Source organism: Sturnira hondurensis, unplaced genomic scaffold (assembly GCF_014824575.4).
Source record: "Sturnira hondurensis isolate 20B ecotype Veracruz unplaced genomic scaffold, ASM1482457v3 Scaffold0018097, whole genome shotgun sequence".
Taxonomy (NCBI): domain Eukaryota; kingdom Metazoa; phylum Chordata; class Mammalia; order Chiroptera; family Phyllostomidae; genus Sturnira; species Sturnira hondurensis.
Window position 1 is genome coordinate 1,699,536 of NW_028090728.1, and position 24,621 is coordinate 1,724,156.

Consider the following 24,621-nt stretch of genomic DNA (forward strand, 5'->3'; position numbering starts at 1 on the left):
AGGAAGCACCAATCCAGGAGGGCTTCTGGAAGGAGTGGGCCCTGGAGCCTTGAAGCGGCAGGCAGCTCAGCTGAAGAGAAAGGGCTTGGGCAAAGTGTTCCATCTACGCCTCCCTGGCTGAGCACCCCACCCCTCTGTGTAAGTTGGGTGCCTCCCATCCCAAAAGTGGGTGGTGGATGGAACCACATGGAACCCTGAGTGGGAGAGCAGTGGTGCACCAGGTTGTATATGCAGCTGGGGTGGGTCCTCCTGAGGCAGGACAGTGAGAAGTTAGGAAAGTTCCTGGGCGAGTGGAATGGGTAAACTGAGACAAGAAAATTAAACAAGGTTCAACAGTTTGAGCAACTTACAGCCAGCTGGTGAATAGCCAGACCTTACCCTCCCTGACCAAGGGCCCTTGAGAGCAAGTGGCTTACACTGCTCCTCCCTGACCAGAGCACACACAGCCTCCCTGGCCACAAACCACAGGGACCCCAGGAGAGAGAAATGCTGATGCCGACAGACAGGACACGGAAACAAAGGGAGCAAACTTGGGAACCACCACCACCCTCCTCTCCTACCCCCACCCCCACCCCCACCCCCGAAATGCTCTCCCTAGGAATTCCCCCTCTCACATCCCTGCGGTTCCCCTATATAAACTTGCTGTTGAGAGCACAAGGGGAAGGTGGGTGTTAGGGTTTTTACCTGCCCCCTTCTCAGCCTGCTGTCCTCTGAGATTAACAAAAGTGCGATTATAACCCAATCCCTGTCTCTGCTTCCTGGAGGAGTGGTAACCAAAGAAAGCCTGAGCCTCAGACTCTGCCGCCCTCTGATTTCACTCCTTCCTGCCTACCTCCCTCTTCCCTTTCCTGGCTTCAGGGAGAGGGTGGAGGCAGGAGGTGCCACTTTGATCAAAGCTAATTAACCCTTTGTCTGGCAGGCACAGGCACTGCCCTCTTCAAAGGCACAGGCGTCCTCCATGAGCACCTGTCCCCACCCACCCTCCCCACACAGGCTCCCGGGGTCCACGCAAGACTCAGCATCTCTGTGTGGGTCCAGAGCCTCCCCAGCCCAGCCAGGGGAGGACCCTCGTCTCCTTGCTGCCCTGTAGGGTTTCTTGTTCGGACTCAGTCACACCTGGCTGCCTGAGGGACCCCAAACCTAGAGGCTTTTCCTTCGGCCTGGAAGGCCGCTCTCAACTCCTCCCCCAGCAAACTTCCTCACCTTCCAAGGCCCAGCTCACGGCCTTCCCAAACCCCGCCCCTCTGCTGACAGGATGACTGCCCCCTTGTATGGCTCCTAAACTGCAGTCCAAGTTGTAGGGAGCCTCTGGGGCCTGAGGTCAGGGTGGGTTAGGGTCAGGAGTGGATACCCATATTGCCCATCTCAAGGCCGGGAACAAGGGAGGCCTTGGGCATTCTTCTAGAATCACAGAGAATGGAAGACAGAAGGGGTGGGGGTTGGGGGGAGGAAAACAAAGGAGCCAGAAGGGTGGGGAGTGGGCCTGGTGCTGGCAACAGCCAGGGTCCTAGAGGTAGAGTTGTCACTGTGACATCTCCTCTGGCAACCACCCCACCCTGATGAGACTGTGGGGTCCCCAGCATGTTCCTGCCGGGCCCTGCCCCCAGAAGGTCTCCTCCCCAGGCTTCTGGTGAGGGGGGTCTGCTGCCCCTTTCTAAGTCCCAGATCTTGAACTGCACTTCTGCAGACTCACAACCCCACATGGCCTATTTGAACCAGGTTCTTAGGCAAGAGGAGACTGGAGGGGTGAGGGGTATCCCAGTGCTTCAGGAAGGAGGTTTGGGAGAGTTGAACCCTCAGTATTGTACCCTTTCCACTCTGCCAAATTGGCAGATGAGAGAAGTGGGACTCAGAGAGGGGGAGCCCTTGGTCCACACAGGCTTGTGCCAGGAGAAGGATGGCAGGGTGGAAGGAGGGTGGGGTGGGTGCACCCTGGGCAACAGGAAGGCGGGCTGGTTCCAATTTACAGGACTGCTGAGCATGGAACAACTTTGGGAGAAGCCTGTCAGTAGGGATGGGCTCCAGGAAGGAGCCACGAAGGCAGGAAGCCACAGGCTGGGGAGGGGTGGTCCTGGGAGGGTGCTGACGCTGAGGCTGCCGCCTCCTGCCAGGTAGGAGGGAGGATCCTTGTTTTGGAGGCTGCAGATGAGATCATGCCTGCCCTCTGAAGGCGTGTCCCAGCAGGGCCCTTCTGACAGAAGCGGGCTGTTTTGCATCACCGGGACACTGCCTTTAGCTCTGGGGGAGATCCCCCTGTCCCCACCGATGGGTGCTATGGGATCCCTGGAGGAGGGTGCACTGTTGGCCAAGCTAAGCCCTGAAAGGCTGAACCCCTCAACCAGCAGAGGATGGGCCACGTGGCTCAGTGGAAGACACAAGAGCAGGGTCCCAGGAAAGGGCCCAGTCAGACACATGCACACACTCAGAGACCAGCTCCTCATCAACCATTGCTGAGTTCACCCCAAAAGACTCCAGGTACCTGGCCAAGCATGAGAGGTACTCCCGGTACCTCTCAAGCACAGATCCAGGGAGCTGTGCCAGACACAGCCCCTGCCTGCTCCTGCAGCCGGGCAGGGCACGGGGAAGACGTTGGACCTATTAAGGGGCCACAAGTGCTGTGAAGGAACCTGGCAATAGTTCCCTGTGAGAGGCATGGAGGGGAGAGGGGCACATTCCTTGGTCAGCAGTATCAGGAAAGACTGAAAAGGGGACTTGGAGTGAGTCATGGAGGTAACAAAGCAGGAAACGGACAGAAGTTCAGTGGGGCCACAGGTACCAGGGCCTGAGTGTGGTCATTCCTGAGTTCTGGCTTGAGGCCCTCTCTGAAGCAGATGGGGATCATCAGAAGGGCTCAGGGCTCAGGTCTGGGTAAGAAGAACGATCACTGGGATGGTTGGGGAAGGGAACTTCCCCTCAGAGGCTCTGTTCCAGGTAAGAGACACATCCAAGAAGAGGTCTGGGCTGTGAAGGAGTGGCCGGAGGAGCAGTGTGGAAGGTGGGATGGATGAGACATTCTGGCCTCCTCTCTCCTTCCTAGCATTTTCTTGTTCATCTCTTAAAGTTCACTTATGGTGGGGCCCAGGGCCCACCGGCTACTCGTGTGGCCGGGAAGCCCACCTCTGAGCCCCTCCTGGTGCCAGCACCCACCCAGCGTACCGTCCCACCAGCAGTAGCTCCCGCTCGCCTGCCTGAGGCCGCACCCGCCTCCAGATGTCCATGGTGAAGAGTGTGCTGCTGCTATTGAAGATGGAGGTCAGCGATGACATGAGCGCAGCCATCATCACTGCAACCATCAGTCCCCGAAGACCTGTGGGTTAAAGACAAGGGTTGCCGGGCCCTGCCTGACCTCCCCAGCCCCCAGGAGCCCCCCTGTCTCTGTCCCACTGTGTGTGGGGGCCTACCCTCAGCACTGCATGGCTGAGCCTCCACCCACAAGTCCCACCAGCACACAGCCAAGTGGGAGGAGGCTGAGTTGTTTGAGGTCGTGGAACAAAGACCCAAAATCAGGAGGCTGGGGAGGCCAAGGACAAACTGTGAGAACTTCTGAATGTGCTTCTTAAGCCTGTGGCTTGCTGGCAATAATAGTCACAACTGTAACTGCTTCTCATAGGGGATCTCAAGAGTTAAAGATTTCAACTTCAGTCATAGTTGATAGGCTTAAGTGAGTGATGCATGTGTAAAGCTGCTGTTCCAAGAACTAGAATGCATGACCACATGACTCCAGGAGGTCCACAAGCAATGCAACCTTTGTGCCCTAAGAGGTCTGCAAGTGATGGATATGGTATCTGAGTCATTGTGTTCCAGGGAAGGAACATCTGTGATGCAGATAAGAAAGTGTTGATGAACAGATAAAGAAGTAGACTTCTGATCAAGATGGAGCTGTAGGTAAACACAACTCACCTCATCACACAACATCAAAATTACAACAGATAAAGAAGTACTAGGAAAATTGTCACCAGACTACAACTCTACCCAGTTAACTTTTTTTCCAAATCCATTACCTACCCTTTCTTCTTATAAAAAGGTCAGCTTGAGATAGGATATTAAGATGGTTTTTGAGGGTACATAACCCTCCATCTTCTCAGATCACCAGCATCTGAATAAATCGCCCATAAAGATTCATCCCTATCTCTACTTATTGGTTCTGGTAGTGATAGGCAGCATGAATGCTGGCTTTTCTAGTTTCATATTCTGGAAACCCAGATGGGACACCTTCAGGACTCACCAGTAAGTCTGGGTATTTGGTGGAGGGTCCCATCGGCTGCCTAGACTGGGGGGGCCCTAGAATCTGCCAAGTGACCTCACTGGGGGACTCTCCTTCTCTGATTCATGGCACTCCCCATCACCTTCACTTCAATTGAATCACTGCACTCCCTGGTTGAGGATTGAAGTCCTGTGTTAACTAAGGTGCCTATTGGTTTGTGTGATGACTTAGATATTACAGAGCTCTGTCTGGTAAAATGGGGGTGGAGCCTCCATTCTGGAAAACAGCCCGTGGGGGCAAATTCTAGCTGATTGGTCAGCCTATGCTTATGAACCTAAGAAAATGGCTTTTTATGGTAGTACTGTTTGGCTTACGTATAATCTGGACTCAGGAAAATGCTGGCCACTGGACAGGCCTTTAAATTACTATACTATAGTGCAATTAGAGTTGTTTTGTCAAAAACTGGGAAATGGGGAAATGGTCTAGACAACAGAGACTTTGCCTGCGGCAGATAGCGGAAGCTCAGGAGGGACCAGGGAGATCAGGACATTTGGTTGCTGCGAACACGGTCAGGGGTCCCACTGTCCCTCCAGCCCTGGGGGGGAGACCATCCTCCTTACTTGGCTGATGGAGCCAGAGGTGGACCTGAACCAGTCTCTCCATCCCAAATCTGTCAGGGAACCAAATTCAGTGCAGGACAAGCCCCTACTAGGGCAGGGCAATCATACTGCAAAGGACAAGGGCACTGGAAAAATGAGAGGCCCAAGTGAGGGAAAAAGAGGTCAGAGTCTGAGAACTTGAAAAACTAACACTGGGGGGGGCTGATAGTAGACCTTTATCATTGATACCAGAACAACATATTCTGTGGTCGGTCAATTTCTCACTGAGCTGTACTTGGAATTTCTGGAAGCCCTGAATGCACACTTTTTTTCTTTGTAAGATTTTATTTTATTTATTTTGAGAGGGGGAAGAGAGAGAGAGATAGAGAGGGAGAGAAACATCAACATGTGATTGCCTCTCGTGTGCCCCCTATCGGGGACCTGCCCTGCAACCTAGGCATGTGCCCTGGCAGGGAATTGAACCAGCAACCCTTTGCAGGCCAGCACTCAATCCACTGAGCCACACCAGCCAGGGCTGAATGCCAGTTTCTCTTGAAGCCATTAGAATGTGCTGTGGAAGATACAGTTTTCTTCCTCTGGGAAGAGAGTTGTTACCAAAACTCTATGCTCAAATCACTTTCTCTTCAGAATAACAGCAGCTCCCTCCAGAGCAAGCCCAGCTGTTCCTTATGTAACCACGGGAAGGAGGAGGAAAGCAACTCTGGCTAGAAGAAACTGAGAATCGGGTAAACCCCATTGTGTGGAATGCTGGAAGGCTGGGGAGGGCTAAGTGAGCCTCCCCTGCAAAAGCTGACCTCAAACCAGGGGTGGGGATTCCTGATAGGAGGCAGTACCCTTGCAAAAGGAGACCCTAGAAGGAATGTGCCCAATAATTCAGAAATTTCAGAAATACAGACTCATTTGGCCCTTCTGCTCCCTCTACAATACAAGAGTTAAGGGCCATAAATGACATTGTACAGAACAGTGTATCTGGGCACAGCCTCGTATTCAGTATTGGACTGAAAATATGCTTTCTTTTGCATTCTGGTTGACCAAGACTCTCAACTGTTGCTTGCTTTTAAATGGCAGGACCTGGAGTCTCAGGTCAAGACTCAGTACTGCTGGACAGTCTTACCACAAGGCTTCAAGAACTCCCCAGTGATTTTTGGGAGGCCCTGAGCCAGGACTTGAAAGGTCTAGAAGGTGAAACTCTTAAAATATGAACATGCACGAACCATTTGACATCTGTGGCTATAAAGTATCAGCACAGAAGGCCCAGAATTGTCAACAAGCAATAAGGTTTCTTGGGCTCGTGCTTGAACTTGGCAAAAAGAAGTCTTATTGGACTTGTCAAAGAAACTAGAACACACTGTCTAGGGGTAGCCAGCCTGCTAGAGAGCTGTGGCAGCCACCTATGAGCTTTTACAGCAAGCTGAAAGGTTTTCCTCGGGACAGCTTATCACTTTTTCTGCACCACACCAAGTGCTGAGCCTGCTGGAGCACAAGGAAATTCGTGGCTCACTACTGGAAGAATGGGCGGGTACCAAGCAATTCAAAACTGTAAGTTATTGCCTGCCTCCCTTCTCCCAGAGCCTGACTCAGTTGTGCCAATGCATGGCTGCGCTGAAATAACTGATGTTTATTCTAGCAGAATTGACTTAAACGACAGTGACTGTGTATCTGGGAGGAGAGAGGACTATGAACTTCCAATAAAAAGGAAACTAAACATGCAACAGAAATTTTAATTATTAGAGACTGCTCAGGGACCGTTACAGGTGGCAGTTATGCACTGCCTGGGGCATCAGAAAGAGGACACCTACAGGGCTAGAGGAAACAATCTGGCTGATTCAACAGTGAAAGGGGCTGCTGAAGGGACATTTATGTGCCTTTGGTACCTGTTCTAGACGTGTCACAATTCGACCCTGAATATTCGACTGCAGACTTAGAGAAAGCTGAGAGCTGGGGTTCTGAGCACCTACACTAAACCACGGCTCACGGGTCCCGGAATTCCCAAAGCCCCGTGTGCCAGAAGAACAGTCCTAGGACAGATCCCCGTCAGAAAGAAGAGGGGAAAAATTACCAAGGACCGTGCCCGTTTGAGGACTGGCAAAGAGACTTTACCCAGGCACCAAGGGTCGGAGGGTGGAAACATTGTTAATCTTTGTTGATACATTTTCAGGATGGGCAGAGGCTTATCCTGCTAGAACTGAGAATTCCTCAGAGGTAGTGAAAGCCTTCCTGAGTGAGGAAGCCTTCCAAAGTGAGGGAAGTAATTCCTCACTTTGGCTTACCTCAGCAACATCCAGAGTGATAATGGAGTTGCTTTTGTCTCAGAAATTACACGGAACGGAACGTTAGTAGATTTTTAGGAATCAAGGGGAGACGCCCCATGGCATGGAGACCTCAGGCTTCTGGGAAGGTAAAGATGAATCACACCCTGAAGAAAAAGGTAGCCAAACTGTGCAAAGAAACTCATCTCCATTGGAATCAAGTTTCACCTGTTGCCCTGCTCAGGATAAGGGTGGCTCCTTGAAATGGAATTGAGTCCTCATTAAATTTTATATGGGCGACCTTTTCAGGCCATGATTAAGGTGGGAGATATGTGTGTAGGTCAAGAACTGAAGGTAAAGCACTACACATGAGGTTTAAGTCAGACTTTAGCTGTGATTCATGACCTCTCCCCTGCAGGTTCGATAGATTCCTTTGAGCCTGGAGATAAGGTGCTACTCAAAACCTGGACAGGATCCCCTGGAGAGCCAACTAGAAAGTGGACTGGAGCCCAAGTTGAACAAACTTTCATTTCATGTCTTGTAGGTGTTTGTACTCCCCTGGAAAGATAATTGGGGACCTATGGTCACTCTAAAGGACAGAGAACTGTTTTCTTTAAAAATTTGAACGTAGCCGCAGCTGGAGAAGGTGCCACTTGAGTCAACTGCACTAAAACTGTTTCAGAGGAAATTGCTGGCAAGATGGTTTCTAAATGTAGAAGAGCTGTTTATTCAACAGCCAAGTGATTTTTAAATAATCTTATCTGCTTTTATGTTATTTTTGTTTGTATTTCTTTAATTAAACTAAGCTTATAGAAACAAGATAATTAAAAACTAACCAGGGGGAATGATAGGGAAACTTCAGAGTTAGAGGTTTTAGCTTCAGTCATAATCGATAGGCTTAAGTGATTAAAGCTGTAACTCAAGAGTTAAAGATTTTAGTCTTAGCTGATATGGTTAAGTGACAAATGCTATGGAAAGCTGTTGTTCTAGAAACTGGAACGCACGATCATGTAACTCCAGGAGGGGACCAGCAATTTGACCCTGTGTCCGGGGGTCTGCTAGCTGTGGGGACCAGACAGTGCCTGAGCCACTGTGTTCCTGGGAGGACGTCTGTGACGCAGATGAAGAACTGCTGATTAACAGGTAAAGAAGTTCTAGGAAAATCACAGGGACACTGCAACTCTTATCCAATTAACCTTTTCCCCCAACATCTCTTACCCACCCTTTCTTCTCCTTATAAAAATGTCAGCTTGAGATGAGATGTCAAGACAGTTTCTAAGGGTACACAATGTGCCATCTTCTCTGACTGCCAGCACCTGAATAAAGTGCCCACAAAGACCGAGTCCTTGTCTCTGCTGATCGTTTCTAGTAGTGATGGGCGTCAGCGATGCTGACNTCTTATCCAATTAACCTTTTCCCCCAACATCTCTTACCCACCCTTTCTTCTCCTTATAAAAATGTCAGCTTGAGATGAGATGTCAAGATAGTTTCTAAGGGTACACAATGTGCCATCTTCTCTGACTGCCAGCACCTGAATAAAGTGCCCACAAAGACCGAGTCCTTGTCTCTGCTGATCGTTTCTAGTAGTGATGGGCGTCAGCGATGCTGACTTTCCTGGTTTCACTCCTATTGTGGTTGGTGCTATTATCTGCCTCTCATTTGTACAGAGCTTCCCAGTTGACAAAGCACTTTCACACCCGTGACTTCATGTGATGGAAGGATTATTAACCTGTTTGACAGATGAAAAAGTAAAAGTTTAGAGAGGGGAAGACAGGTGTCCAGGGACCCAACAGCAGGCCGGAGGCAGTGAGGTGGAGGAGTGAGGAAGGCTTGGGGCGCAACCCCCGGCTTACTGGTCGCACCCTGGGCAGGGTGTGGAGACCCAGCCTCGGAGGTCTTCCTGTGTGGCAGGCCCGGCAGGCCCAGGGGAGTCCCTCTCTTCTGGACTCTGTGGAAGAGGGGCTGTGGTTCCCACAGGGCATAGAAAAATACACCTGCCAAGAGGTTGAAAATGAGTGAGGGGTTCCCCTTGAGGTGAATGAGGTGCTGCTGTGTACAGGCTCCCAGGGATCCCCAGCTGGCAAGGGGCTGAGGATGGAGAGGGCTCGGTGCTGGGAGGCCTCGGGCTGCTCGCCACCCCTCACGGGTCTCAGGGCAACTCTGTGTCCAAGGTTTCTCACACTTTTCCTTCCCATGTCTAAGCTCCCACCCTCCCCTGACTTCCACAGATTCCCTGTCTGCTTGCCTCCACCCCTGGCGCTAGGGTAAATCTAACAGGGCCCTTGCAGAGGGCTTAGCCTTACAGGTGCCACTTGCTGCCTGGCAGGGCTGCTGGCCCTAGGTTCTGCACCAAACCAGCCATGTGGCCTCTGGGCACACCGTAGTCCTCACTGCTCACAGGTCAGCCTGACTGGGATGGCACCCAAAGCAAAGCGAGTTCAAGAAAGTATTTTCCCAAAAACATTTCTCCACCCTCCTTTTCTTGCTTAGACAGGTGGATTAACTCAGAGCTTAATTTTTCAGACCAGGAGCTCAAGGGCTGAGGTTGGGGGTGGGGGTTGTGGCCCAATAACAGCTGGGTGTCAGTGAAGGGGGGCTTACGAAGCCCCCCAGAACAGGAGGAGAAGGCAAGGCCCAGGGGTGGAAACCCACTCTGCAGCCAAGACTTGAGCCAGGCAGTTTTCCTAAATTGTTAGTTTAATCCCAGCAACAGCTCTGAGGGGTGGGTAGGTGTCATTATCTCCAATTTACAAATAAGGACACTGAAGCTCTGAGCAAGGAAGTGACATGCCCCAAATCTCTCAGCCAACAATTGGCAGAGCCACAATCTGATCTCGGGGCTGTGCACTAACATCCCCTGAGGGGAGGACAGAGCAGGGTGGGCCTTCCACAGGGAGGCCAGGGCAGTGCCCACAGAGGATCTGAGAATCCAGAAGTGAACTGGGCTGTGGTGGGCCCAGGGAAGCTGTCTTCCCTTTGAGCTGAGGCAGGGCCTCCCACATTCTTGCTGCGGCTCTGTCGCACCCTGCTGTGACTGGACCCCCCTCATCCCTCCACATCACGCTGGGTGGACCACTGCCACCCCAAGAGACATGGAAAAGGCCACAACCTGCCCCAACATTTTCCCGAGCAAGCCTCCCTGGGGCTTGAGCTCCTGTAGCTGGCAGAGTGAGCAGTGGGTGTGGGGCCAGACAGACTGTGGGCAGTGTTGCCGCCACTCGGCAGTCTTGGGCGAGCCCCACCTTGTGCCCCAGTCCCTGGTCCATAAGACACAGCTAGCAACTCTGCCTTAAAGGAGTGAAGCAGATTGAATGCCCTGGCTGCGTAGCCCAGTTGCTTGTAGCATTGTCCCCTATACCAAAATGTTGCAGGTCCAATTCCCACTCAGGTCATCTGCTTGGCTTGCAGGTTCAATTCCTGGCTGAGTTGTGTATGACAGGCAACCTATCAATGTTTCTATCTCTCTCTCCTCCCTTCCTCTCTCTCTAAAGATCAATGAAAACATGTCCTCAGGTGAGGTTAAAAAATAAAGAAAGAAGAAAAGCAGTTTGTAAAAGGGCTTGTCAGGCTTCCTCCAGTTGGCCTGAAGGAAGAGAAATTGGCTTAAGAGGGCAAGCTCTGGAGGCAGATATTTCAGGTTCAAATCCCAGCTTTGCAGGTTCAAGTCCCTCACTTGCCATTTGACCTTGGCCAACTCATTTAACCTCTCTGGGTGTCAGTTTCCCCGTCTCTAAACTGGGGATGATAACAATGGGAGGAAGGAAGAGGCAGGGCACTCCCACGTGAAGGCCTTGAAACAGCACCTGGTGTGTGGTGAGTGCCATGTGCTTTCTATTACCTTCCTACCTGGGCACCACACAGCATTACATTGGATCCAGAATGGCACCACGGACCCCCACACTGGTCCCCCCAGCCAGAGCCTCACCGATGGGCATCAGTTCCATGACCAGCTTGGGGTAGGCGATGTTGGAGCAGCCAATCTCGGCTCCGCAGGCCCGTAGGCACTCGGAGGGCACAACACAGCCCACGTCATCTGTGGGAGAGAAAGGCCCAGAGTCCCACAGCTGCCCCACACTGCCCCTTCAGACGCCAATGCCTGGGTAGGAGCGGGTGGTGAGACCGGAGACACATTTTCACTGCCTCTGACCAGCTGCCGCTTGGCCTGCACCTCAGTTTCCTAGTTTAGGTTACAAAGAGGAGGCTGGCCTCTGAGAATTCTTCTGGCTGCTAAGTCCTTGGCTAGTCTCCCAGCTGCCCCCTGCCCTGGGGCCCCAAAAGGGCAAGTGGAGGCGAGAGAGGCAAACCTCCCCCGACCCTCAGGTCAGAGCGACAGGGCAGCAGCGCTTCCGCAACCCTCACCCTCATGCTGCCTCCAGCAGCGTCCAGATGAACCTGTCACCCCACCCACAGTTGCCCATGGGCTTAGCCTCTCAACACTTTACAAGACCCTCCATCATCCTGCCCAGTGCTCAGCACTCCCCTGCTTCCTTGCCACCCTCTCACCAGGCGCCCACCCGTTGGCCTTCTTGCCCTTCCTGCACCAACCTTCCTGTCAGCTGAGATCTTACCAGCCCCCAGCTGAAGAGGCTCTCCCAGACCTCCCCCAGGAACAGGCCCCTCCTGCTGAAGTAGCCCCTCTCTGCTCCCCTGCCCATCTCCTCTCCCATGTCTCTTCCCTTTCCCTGGATGATTTGGGCATATTTACTTCTTGCCTCCTCCCCATGGCAGAGAGTCCAGGAAGGCTAGTGACTTGGATGTGCTGTGGCCATCCCCCAGCAGCTGGAACAGCCACATAGCTTATCTGGCATGTGAGCGTAGGAATTAATGAATGTCCTGGGCCTCTGCCCAGACCCATACTGAACCCTAGGTCCCAGGGTTCCCTGGCACACCACTGGAGCATAGCGCACGGCAGAAACCTCAGCACTGCCCAGGGCCACCACAGGCCTGGGGGAGGAGGGACAGTGCTCAGCAGGGGTCTGCTCGCCCACTGCCCACAGCTGTTGCAGCATGTCTCGGCCTGTCTCACAAGCACAGTGTAGGTGACAGGCAGCACCACCTAATCTCATTTGTTCCCCAGGAAGCACCTGTGGCTCCTGTCCCCTGGGATTTCAGTTACAGGAAAGCTCAGACACAGACACTGACCCAGTGGTGACCAGAAGGGATGGGCATGGAGCTGCTGGGCCACAGAGGCCCATTTGGGGGTGGGTGAGTAGGGGGATAAAGTCTCCACGCAGCAGCCTGAGGTTTCTATGCCTCAGGGTTCCCTGTGCAGACAGGGCACTCTTGGGTTAAGCACTGATCGCTCCAAATGCCCCTGCTGAAAGGCCCCTCCTTAGATGCCCAACCCACAGGGACAGGGTGTGTGTCAGATCCCTTCCTCTAGGTCAGAAGGGCTGGAGCAATGTCACCCCTACCCCATGACCCTCCACCCCAGCCACCCTCTCAGACTCTGGAGCCTGCCAGTCTCCCAGGACACCTGCTCCCTGCCATCTGCTTCCCACTCAGCGTGTCCAATCAGATTCGTCCCTTTCCCCTGCCTGTCCCAGTGATGGTCCCCCATCCTCCCCCTCCCTCCCTCAACCTCCCCCCAGCCCCTCAGCTTCTCCTGCCTTCACCCTGCCTGCTTCACTCTGTGCCACCTGGGATCCATCTCTTCCCCACGATCCCCAGGCACCAGCTCCTCACTGCCTCCTGCCCAACCTCTCCGTCCTTTCAAAATCACAGCTTTGCTCATACCACTTACTTCTCAGGAACCCTTCCCCACCCCACCCCCCCATCCCTGGAGCCCATGGCTCTCTGGGGAAAAAATCCTTTCTAAGCATTTGAGGCCCTTGACAACTGGTCTCGAGTCCTCCCATCTGGCACCTGTGCCCCAGCCACCCTGACCTGTTTATGTTTTCTCATACATACCCAGCACTTGGGTTTCTCCAAGCTTTTGCAGATGCCTCCTCCTCCAGATGCCCCATCCCTACCCATGTTCACTTCCTGCTTCCTGGCCTATTGCAGAGGGCTTGTGGATTCCCTGACTCTCCCCCCCCCCCACCCCCACCACCACTGCCCACTTGGGCAGAGTAGCTTCCTCCTAAGGGCTCTGAGGCCAAAGGTTGAATCACAACTGTTTGCTTGCACATTTCACCTTCCCTGCCAGACTGGGAGCTCCCCAAGGGTAGATAATGAGTTTGAATCATTTCCCACTCCCAGGTATCACCTAGTTTGGATCTGGGCCCAGAGGAGATGTTCTATGAACATTTGTGAATGAAGGAATGAATGAATGAGGAAGGAGGAAAGGTAGAGGAGGAAAGAAAGAGAGGGAGACAGAATCCCAAAAGTATCCCTGAAGGAATTCAGGCACTGTTGGATCCAGCTTCCCTCCCTTACCACCTTCACCTCCACCTGCTGTGCAGGTGAGAGAACTCAGGGACACAAAGGGCATAACTTTCCTGGACATGCAATCAGACCAAGGTCCGAGCCCAGGGCCCCACGGCAGGATTCTAGGGCCACTAGGGTCCAGCATTCAGAGGGTAGGTGGTGGGCCCCTCCTGACAAGTTCTGGGCTTGAATGGGCTGGCTGCGATGCCTGGGGGACAGAGAAGGAGTCACAGCCACATAATAGCTCAGAAAGCCTGAGTCAGGAGGTTCTGGCTGCATTTATTCAGCCTATTCCAGGCTCTAGGCGTGGGCACCACCTCTGAGCATGGCTGGCTCAGGTCACCTACCTGAGTGTTTGTGCTGAACTCCAAGAAAGAACAATCTGTCCTTTATGACAGCAGCAGGGGCAGGGTGTCACCACTTAAAGTCCCCTGAATGTGCCAACTCCTTAATGAAGAGTCCCCCAACAGCGAGGGCCCGGGTTACTGGGCAGGGGGCTTGTGTGGGTCTAGGAGCTTCCCCACTGAGCTCCACATTGGCACCACACCCACATCCAGCCGAGGGCCCACCCTGGCAGACTGGGAGTTGCTCCTCTCCTTTCCTCCAAGTCCTCCCTCCCTATAGCCAATGCCAAGTCCAGCCACTGGATTTTGTGATCAGGGGAACTGCACCACCTCATCACTGAGCCTTAGCTAACCTGCTCTCCTTGTGGGCAGGAGAGGAAGCTCCTAAAACCACCCATCTGCCCATGTTCCTCTCTGCTCACATCCCGCTGTGGCCCTCCATCCCCTGCAGTCAGGATGACCTGCTCTAACTGCTGTTCACAGCCCTCTGCCCACTTGGTCACATCACCCCACCAAGTCCCCCCCACTGTGGGGCCTCTGTGTGTGCTGCTCCCTCCTCCTGCAACACCCTTTTCTCCTTCCTAAACCCAGGGGCTCATGCTCACTCCTGTCAACTCTGTGGGTGTCTGGGTCTCCAGAGCTTCAGGGTAACATCCTCCATGGCACCAATAACTCTGTGGCCTATGTCTGTCCCACCTCCCTATGTATGACCCTGGGCCCAGGGGAGCCGGGGGCCCAGTGGGGACCAGCACAAGTCAATGCATGGCAGGCTCTGCTGGGGCTTGCTGACTGATTGAATGAAGCTTTCCCACGCTGGCCACTGGAAATACCACCCCAAGGGCTGGTCAAGATACTCCCCACTCCTTATCCAGGCATGGCCATTCATGGGAGCCAGTCCATATGTCACAATCACAGTGTGGGGCAGAAGAGAAGCTTGCAGAATTGGGTTTGAGTCTAGCTCTCCAATCCCTTACTCTGTGACCCTGGGTAGGATGATTCTCTGAAGCTGTTTTCTCCTCTGTAAAACTTTTCTAGAGACACCCATAGGCCAAAAATTCAAACTTCACCCTACACTTCACACCTTACACAAAAGTTAAATAAAAATAAATCACAGATTTGGAGGACTTCTGGTCAAGATGGAATCATAGATAAACACAGCTCACCTCTTTGCACAACCACATCAAAAATTACAACTAATATATAAAACAACCAACACTCAGAACTGTCAGAAATAGAGTCAAATGGAATTCAACTATGGAAGTAAAGAAACCACATCCATCCAGACTGGTAGGAGGGATGGCAATATGAAACAGGCTGGTCCCACATCCATGTGTCACAGAGAAAAATTCAGAAGAGATATCTGGGGAGCGAGGAGTCAGCCTCATACCAGGCCCCTCAGCCCAGGGTTCCAGCGCCAGGAAGATAAATCCCCATAACTCTAGCTGCAAAAAAACAGTGGGGACTGAGTTTGTGGAACAAACTTCTGAGGTCCCAAGCAGTTTCTCTTAAAGAGCCTGCACACGGAGTTACTCAGACTCACTCCCTCTGAGCTCTAGCAATGGCGTAGCAGCTTGAAAGGCACCAGTGGCATGCAGGGAAGAACTGTAGAGGCTGGCATCAAGGTGAGAGTTGGGGGCCAGCTTTCTCCCAGACAGAAAGGTGGGCAGAAACTATCGTCCCTTTTCTGAAACTTTCTCCCACAGAGCCGCAGAGCTGACAGGCTGGTGCCATATCTGAGACTCTATCAACCTAACACTGTTTGCCTCACCCTGGAGATCCCCAGAGATTCAGTCCCACCCAACTTAACACTGTTAGTGGCTTTCCCATATGAATGGCTGGTCTTGGCTTATGCTTCACAACTTCCTAAATCCTTTCAAACAAGCAACAGCCAGCCTTAGTGAGCCCCCAGCTCCCTTGCCTCCTGCTAAGTGGCTCCAGGCATGGTATTAGCAGCAGCCAACCTAGATTCACAGCTTGACTTCATGTGGGAATCACCGAGCCCAGCACAAGTAGCAGCCATCTCAGATAACTTTATAGCTCAGGCAGGGAGGCCCCAGGCAAAACGTAGGTGGAGGTTGACCTTGGCTGGCACCACCCGGGAAACCCCAGGGCCTGCTCATCCAGTGGATAACTACAGAGCACACCGGAGCACCACCACCCTGAACCTGTGTAGCTGATCCTCCATGGAGGGCAGAGGTTGAGGGAGAGTGTTCACAGCCAATCTCCACAGCTGACTAGCCTGAGTAAGTCCCTCCCATTGATCTGCCAACGGCAATCAAGGCTCAACCACAAGAGGAGAGTGTACTCAGCCCACATGAAGGACACACCTCAAGTACCCAGCTTGGGTGATAGTGGAGGCTGTGCCACTGGACCCTACAGGACACCTACTACATCAGGCCACATTACCAAGACAGGGAGTCATAACAGCTCTACCTAATACATAGAAACAAACACAGGGAGGCTGCCAAAATGAGGAGACAAAGAAACATGGCCCAAATGAGAGAACAGATCAAAACTCCAGGAACAAAGCTAAACAAAATGGAAATAACCTATCTATCAGGTATAGAGTCCAAAACACTGGTTATAAGGATGCTCAAGGAACTTAGTGAGGAACTCAATGGCATAAAAAAGGTCCAATCAGGCCCTGGATAGTGTGGTTCAGTGGACTGAGCGCTGCCCTATGAACCAAAGGTTGTGGGTTTGATTCCCAGTCAAGGCACATGCCTGGATCTGGGCCAGATCCCCAGGTGCAAAAGAATTGATTTCTCTCACAAGTTGAGGTTTCTCTCTCTTTCTTTCTCCTTCCCTTCCCCTCTCCCTAAAAAGAAATAAGTAAAGTCTAAAAAAGAGAGAGACAGCCAGAAACAGAGGATACATTAATTGAAATAAAGAACAATTTACAGGGAAACAACAGTAGAGTGGATGAAGCCAAGAATAAAATCAATGATTTGGAACATAAGGAAACAAAAAGCAACCAATCAGAACAAGAAGAAAAAAATCTTAAAAAATGAGGATAGTGGAAACAGCCTTTGGGCAACTTCAATTGTTCCAACATTCGCATCAGAGGGGTGCCAGAAGGAGAAGAGAAAGAGCAAGAAATTGGAAATCTATTTGAAAAGATTATAAAGGAAACTTTCCTAATTTGGTGAAGGAAATAGACATGCAAGTTTAGGAAGCACAGAGAATTCCAAACAAGATGGATGCAAAGAGGCCCACTCCAAGACACATCATAATTAAAATGCCAAAGGTTAAAGATAAAGAGAGAATTTTAAAAGCAGCAGGAGAAAAGCAGTTGGTTACCTACAGGAAAATTCCCATAAGACTGTCAGCTAATTTCTCAAAAGAAAGTTTGCAGGCAAGAAGGGATTGGCAAGAAATATTCAAAGTCATGAAAAAGCAGGAACCTACAGCCAAGATTGCTCCACCCAGCAAAGATATTATTTAGAATTGAAGGGCAGATAAGGAAACTCCTAGACAAGGAAAAAAAACTAAAGGAAGTCCTCATCACCAAACCATTATTATATGAAATGTTAAAGACACTTATTTGAGAAAAAGAAGATTAAAACTATGAACAATAAAATGGCAATAAATACATATTTATCAACAATTGAATCATAAAAACAAACTAAGCAAACAACAAAAACAGAGACAGAGTCATAGAAACAAGGAGTGTTTTGATGGTTGTCAGATGGGAGGGGGTGTGGGGAAATTAGAGAAAACCTGAGGGAATTAAGAAGTACAAATAGGTAGTTACAGTATAGAGAGTATAGGAAAATGGAGTAGCCAGAGAACTTATACACATGACCCATGGACATGACAATGGCATGGAGATATCCCAAGGGAGTGAGGATGCTGGGTGGAGGGGGCAAAGGGAGGAAAATTGTAACAACTGTAATAGCATCAACAATAAAATATAATTTAAATAAAGATCACAGATTTAAATATAAAACTATCAAACTTTTAGGGAAAAAAAACAGTAGGAAATCTTTGGACCTAGGGAAAGGTGAAGAGTTTTGGGCCATTTCTTTAAAACGATTTTTTCTTTAGAGATAGGGGAAAGGAGGGTGAAAGAAAGAAAGAGAAACCTTGATGTGAGAGAGAAACATCAATTGATTGTTTCTCCTACACTCCCCAACAAATCAGACTTCATCAAAATTCAAAGCTTTTGGCAGACTTTCGCTCAAGATGGAGGCGTAGGTGGAAATACTGTACCTCCTCACACAACCAAACTTAAGGACAACAAAGATTTAGAAACAAAAACACAACCAGAACAGACAGAAAATTGAACTGTACCAAAGTCTGATAACAACAAACCATTCATCCAGACCAGTAAGAGGGGCGGAGTCAGCAGCCGGTGGGGAGGGGTCCGGGCAGGAAAAGGCAGTGGTTGGCAATCGTGACAAGTGCTCAGGGATGAAAACCCAGTAAGCCTCCCAAGGCAGCTGGCTGACTGCGGACACACATTCACACACAAATAAACCAGGCAGGTTTAAAAACGGTCAGTGAGAAATACCATGCAACCCAGGCTCCAGCAATGAGAAATAAAGGCTAAAAGCACCAACTGGAAAAACTTTTGGGGGCTGAGGTGCCAGGAGAGGCTCCCAGCCTCACAGGAGAGTCCGTTGGGGAGACCCAAAGGGTCCTAGAACATACACAAGCCCACCCACCTGGGAACCAGCACCAGAAGGGCACAATTTGCTGTGGGAAGTGGCAGAGGGGACCGAAATCCGAGAGAGAATGGAAGAAGCGCCATTGCTCCCTCTCTGACCCCACCCCCACATACAGCATCACAACCCAGTGACTGAGTTGCCCCACCCTGGTGAATATCTAGGCTCCGCCCCTCATATGTAACAGATGTGAACAGACCAAAACATTATGGCTCAAACAGAACAGATCAAAGCCCCAGAGCCAATACTTTTAAGCAACCAGGAGATAGCCAACCTATCACATGCACAGTCCAAAACACTGATGATCAGGATGCTCACAGAACTGGTTGATTTTAGTCACAAATTAGATGAAAAAACGAAGGCTACACTAAGTGAAATGAGGGAAATGCACAGGGAACCAATAGTGATGGGAAGAAAACTGGAACTCAAATCAATGGAGTGGACCAGAAGGAAGAAAGAAACAACCAAACAGAAAAGAATGAAGAAACAAGAATTCAAAAACATGAGGAGAGGCTTAGGAACCTCCAGGACATCTTTAAACGTTCCAACATCCCAATTATAGGGGTACCAGAGGGGAATAGGAAGAGCAACAAATGGAAACCTTATTTGAACAAATAATAAAGGAGAACTTCCCCAGTCTGGCAAAGCAAATAGACTTCCAGGAAATCCAGGAAGCTCAGAGAGTCCCAAAGACGTTGGACCCAAGGAGGAACACACCAAGGCATATCATAGTTACATTAGCCAAGATTCAAATGAAGGAGAGAATTCTAGAAGCAGCAAGAGATAAGGGGACAGTCACCTACAAAGGAGTCCCCATCAGACTGTCAGCTGATTTCTCAAAAGAGACCTTGCAGGCAAGAAGGGGCTGGAAAGAAGCATTCCTCCTTTCTTTATAGTTTATAACAATATAAACTATAAGAAAGAGAAATTAAGAAAACAATCCCATTTACAATTATAACAAAAAGAATAAAACACTTAAACATAAATTTAACCAAGGAAGTAAAACATCTGCACACTGAAAACTTATAAGACATTGATGAAAGAATTTGAAGAAGACACAAATAAATGGAAAGATATTCTGTGCTCAGGGATTAGAAGGATTCATACTCTGAAAATGTCAATAATACCCAAAGTGATCTACAGATTTAATGTGATCTCTATCAAAATTCTAAAGTATCTGTTGGAACCTTAAAATACCCCAAATAGCCAATGAAATCTTTTTTTTAAGGCTTTATTTATTTATTTATTTTTAGAGGGGAAGGAGAGAGGGAGAGAAACATCAATGTATGGTTGCCTTTTGTGTGTCCCATGCTGGTAGTTGGCCTGCAAGGAACTGGCCTGCAACCCAGGCATGTACCCTGACTGGGAATCGAACCACGATTTTCTGGTTCGCAGGCCCGAGCTCAATCCACTGAGCTACGCCAGCCAGGGCTGCCAATGAAATCTTAATAAAGATAAACAAAGCTGGAGGCATCACATTTCCTGATTTCAAACTTCATTACAAAGCTATAGTAATCAAAACAGTATAGTATTGGCACAAAAGCAGATACATAGGTAGATGGGACAGAATAGAGAGCCCAGAAATAAATTCATGCATATATAGTGCATTACTTTATGACAAAGGAGCCAAGAATATTCCGTGGGGAAAGGACAGTCTCTTCAGTAAGTGGTGTTGAGCAAACTGGATGTCCACATGCAAAAGAATGAAACTGGACCCTTGTCTTACACCACTCACAAACATCAGCTCAAAATGGATTAAAGGTTTGAACAGAAGACCTGAAAACTCCTAGAAGAACACATGGGGCTAAGTTACTTAACATCAGTTTTAGCAATGATTTTTTGGGTTGTACACCAAAAGCAAAGGCAGACAAACAAAAACAAGTAAGTGGGACTACATCAAGTTAAAAAGCTTCTGCACAGCAAAGGAAACTGTCAAGAAAATGAAATGGTAACCTACAGATTAGGAAAAATTATTTGCAACACATATGTCTGAGAAAGGGATAATATCCAAAAACATATGAAGAACTCATACAACTCAATAGCTATGTGTATAAATAGATGATAGATAGCTAGCTAGCTAGATAGATATCTGGTTTTAAAAATAAGCACAGGAACTGAATAGATATTTTTCCAAAGGAAACATCCAAATGGCCAAGAAGTATGTAAGGAAGTGCTCAACATCACTAATGATCAGGATGCAAATCAAAACCACCTTGAGCTATCACCTTGAGCATCTTAGAATGGCTATCATCAAAAAGACAAGAGATGACATGCATTGGTAAGGATGTGGACGACACGGAACCCTGTGCACTGTGGGTGAGAATGCAAATTGGTACAGCCACTATGAAGAACAGGGAGGTCCCTCAAAAAATATACATATATGGAACTGTTATATGATCCAACAATCCCACCTCTAGGTTATACGTCTTTAGGAAGTGAAATCACTGCCTCTAAGAGATATCTACACTCCTGTGTTCATTACTCACAGGAGTAATGAACACAGCCAAGATATGGAGACAACCTAACTGTTCATCCACAGATAGATGAATAAAAAAGATTATATATACATATATGTATAATGTACATATATATATTTATACAACAGAATATTACTCATCCATGAGAAAGACATTCTGCCATTTAAAACAACATGGATGGACCTAGAGGGTATTATGCAAAGTTAAATAAGTCAGAGAAAGACAATTACTGTATGGTATTACTTACACTCGGAATTTAAAAGTTGCCAAACTCATAGAAACAAAGACTAGAATGGTAGTTACCAGGGACTAGGGAGTCAGGGGAAGAGGGAGATGTCAGCCAAAGGGTACAAACTTCCAGTTATAAGATGAGGAAGTTCTACCCCAACTGGTGTGGCTCAGTGGACCGAGTGCTGACCTGAGAACCAAAGGGTCACTGGTTTGATTCTCAGTCAGGGTACATGCCTGGGTTGCAGGCCAGGGTCCCCAGTAGGGAGCACCCAAGAGGCAACCACACATTGATGTTTCTCTCCCTCTCTTTCTCCCTTCCTCACCCTCTCTAAAAATAAATAAATAAAACCTTAAAAATAAAAAAAGATGAGTAAGTTCTAGGGAGCTAGTGTACACCATAGTGATTATAGTTAATATTATACAGTTAACCCTTGAACAAACACGGATTTGAAATTATAGATGGGATTTTTTCAATAAATACTTTAAATGTATTTCCCTTACGATTTTCTTAATAACATTTTCTTCTCTAGCTTACTTTATTTTACTTTCTAAGAATAGAGTATATAACACATATAACATGTAACATATGTATCAATCGGCTATTTCTGTTATCAGTAAGGCTCCTGGTCACAGTAGGCTATTAGTAGTTTAGTTTGGGGGGAATCAAAAATTGTATGCAGATTTTCAGCTACACAGAGGGTTTCAATGCCCCTAATCCCCATATTGTTCAGAAGTCAGCAGTATTATATACTTGAAAAAAGAGAGAAAAAAGAAAGCTACAAGCCAGAAGAAAATATCTGCAGACCCCATACCCAACAGAGGCCTTGTATGGAGACTATACAAGCATCCTCAAAACTCAACAGTAAACACCAAAAAAATCTAATCTAGAAAATGGGCAAGAGATATGAACAGGCATTTCACTGAAGAGTACATAGAGATGGCCAATAAGCACATAAAAGTATGTTCCATGTCATTAGCCATTAAGAAAATGCAAACCAACACCACAATAAGAGACGCCTATCAGGATGGCTAAAATGAAACAGCAGCGGCAACGCAACATGTTGGCAAGGATATGGAGAAACTGAATCACTCATGCATCGTTGGTGGGAATGTAAAACCTATGCAATACATGTGTGAATGTTCAGAGCAGCCTTATTCTTAGTAGTCCCAAGCTGGAAATCCAAATGTCCTTCATCAGATGAAACGGTTGGACGAAGTGTGATCCATGCACACCATGGAGTACCAGTCAGCCACAGAAAGGAGCAAGCTGTCAATCAAACCATACAACCACCTGAATGAATCCCAGAGGTGGAAAGCAGGCCAGCGGCTGCAAGGGGCTAGGGGTGGGGCTGTGGTATGGCTGAACAGAGGGAGAGCTTGGTGGTGATAGAACAGCTCTGCATCTTGACTATGGTGGTGGTTACACAAACCGGTGATGAGGTTGCATATATCTACATGCACGCACAGACGTGAACACATGAGAACTGGTGAGATCTGAGGAAGCTGCCGATCACAGCAACATCAACATTCTTGCTGTGATGCTATTGTACTATGGTTGTACAAGGTGATACCATGAGGGAAGCTAGGTAAAGGCTGCATGTAAGCTCTCTATTTTGTTTTGTTGTTTTGTTTTTGTATTTTGACAACTTCTGTGTATCTGTAATTCTGGGCAGGTAACTACAGAATTTGGAGGCCTGGAGGCCTGTCACCCCGGAGAGCCAGAGGCCCTGGCTCTGTGAGCCAGAGGCCCTGGTACTGTGTAAGAACAGAACAGAGGCAGAGGCCTGGAGGGGGTCCTCTCCTGGGTCCCTAGGGGCAGAGACTGTAAACCAGGCTTCAGAAACCCCAGGACAGCAATGCCCACAGCACTTGCTAAGGAGGATGCAGGTCTGCCACCTGTACCTGGGGAGAGCACTGGGTTCCTAATGGGGCTGTGCTCAGGGGCCTGTTCTCTGGGGCCACTATGTTCAGACACATTGTGGTGCTCCCTGTGGCCAGGGTAGAGTGCAGAACTGAAAACTGGGGTGACTGATGGGGACCCCAGGGGTCCTGGGGCTGGGAGCCAGCAGTTACTGCTCAGGGCAGTGGACCCAGGTGCAGCCTGGCAGGTAGGGGAGTGGCAGTGAGGGTCCTGAGGCAGCAGGGTTTGCCGTCCTCAGCAGCACAGAGCACAAAGCAACAGCATCCAGGGCAAGCGGCAGGGGATGTGGGACAGAGGGAAGGGCTGGGCCAGGTGCCTGGCTGACTGGCTGTGGCACGCAGTGGGGTCTGAGCTGTTTGGCCAGGTTTAATGGGCTTTGTTGTCCCTCCCCTGGCAGCCCGCTTTCAGATGTGGTCCCCACACCTCCCATAACTGAGGTTTCAAGGCCCAGGGAGGCGGTCCATGGAGCTGGTCCAGGGAGCTAGGCCAGGTCCAGCCCACAGCAGCCCTCACTAGCTCTTCCTGCAGCCTGTGGGGCGCTGCTCATCAAACAGGACCAGCCCTAGGGAGGGGACCCTTCCCAACAGGGAGCAGGGTTCCTCTCTAGAACTGGGTACCAGCTCTGTCCACACCAAGCTCTGAGAAGGCTCCTAAGGTTGGGTCAGAAATGTAGCCTGCCTTGGGAACTCTAGGCCTAGTACCCCAACTCCACTTCCACAACCAGACAGCTGGGCATCTCCCGGGACTTCCCATTCCACTTAGGAGGAGGTGCAGGTAGGGTGGAACCGGGATTCCCACCGTCCCGGGGACAAGGGGCTGTGCCAAGTCTGTTCACTTGCTGGCAGACCCCAAGAGAAATACTGTCCCTCTCTGGGCGCAGTGTTCCAGGAACACTTGGACTTCAGTACCTGAGCTTTTCACCTGTCCGCCACCCGGACTGGGCGCAGCAAAGTGGAGGAGGCAGGTCTGGATCCGCCGGTGGCGTGAATCAGTTTCCGGCCCCGCCCCGGGGCCGCACGTGACCTCAGGTGGCGGCGGGTGGGCGGGGTGGCATTTAGTCACCGGCCTGCTGTAGCCTGCGCTCACCGTTCCTCCCTCCCAGCTTCCTTGCCGGCCCTGCGACAGCTCGGTAAGCTCACCCTGGCCCACACCCCAGGGTTCAGGTGCCCTCTTCCCCCCAGCGCTGCCGCCCCCCGCCTCCCCCCCTCCGTGCCCCCTCCCAGCCATCTCCAGGCAGGCCCCCTGGGTTGCCCATCCAGGCACCCAGGGACTTCCTGGAAGCCCAGAAATGCAGGCAGGGCCCGTGTCCATCTGATTTCAGTCTCCTGCCTCCCACTACTGGAAACTTCTGGGAAGTTCCCCGCCAGCCCTGGTTTTCCCAGAAGTAGCCGAGAACTTCAGACAGCCCCAGAAATCTTCTGGGATGTGAGTGCCCTGTCTACACAGATACCAGACACTGGCCGGGGATGTGCCCCTATCTACTTCAGCCCCATCTGGTGCCCCAGCCCTGTCTGTGCTCTGCCTGACCCTACATTTGTC

The 24,621-nt window shown here is 50.0% G+C and overlaps 3 protein-coding genes across 5 annotated transcripts in view; 2 read left to right on the plus strand and 1 right to left on the minus strand.

The window, feature by feature from the left end:
* Positions 1–4,418, plus strand: part of GRAP (GRB2 related adaptor protein) — a 28,763-nt gene extending 24,345 nt beyond the window's left edge. The window contains exon 6 of the transcript XR_005069794.1: positions 4,408–4,418. The gene's annotated coding sequence lies outside the window, so the exon portion shown is untranslated. The remainder of the gene's footprint in view (positions 1–4,407) is intronic.
* SLC5A10 (solute carrier family 5 member 10) overlaps positions 1–24,621 on the minus strand; it is a 75,288-nt gene that overhangs the window by 1,676 nt on the left and 48,991 nt on the right. For 2 of the 3 annotated variants that reach the window (XM_037068769.1, XM_037068767.1), the window contains 2 exons: positions 10,999–11,106; positions 3,157–3,307 (listed from right to left, as the gene is read on the minus strand). In XM_037068769.1, coding sequence (XP_036924664.1) covers positions 3,157–3,307; positions 10,999–11,106 — 259 coding nt within the window. The remainder of the gene's footprint in view (positions 1–3,156; positions 3,308–10,998; positions 11,107–24,621) is intronic. The other variant, XM_037068768.1, reaches the window with a different exon arrangement.
* The window catches only part of SACK1G (scaffolding CK1 anchoring protein G), a 28,673-nt gene continuing 28,180 nt past the window's right edge, over positions 24,129–24,621 (plus strand). The window contains exon 1 of the mRNA XM_037068766.1: positions 24,129–24,211. The gene's annotated coding sequence lies outside the window, so the exon portion shown is untranslated. The remainder of the gene's footprint in view (positions 24,212–24,621) is intronic.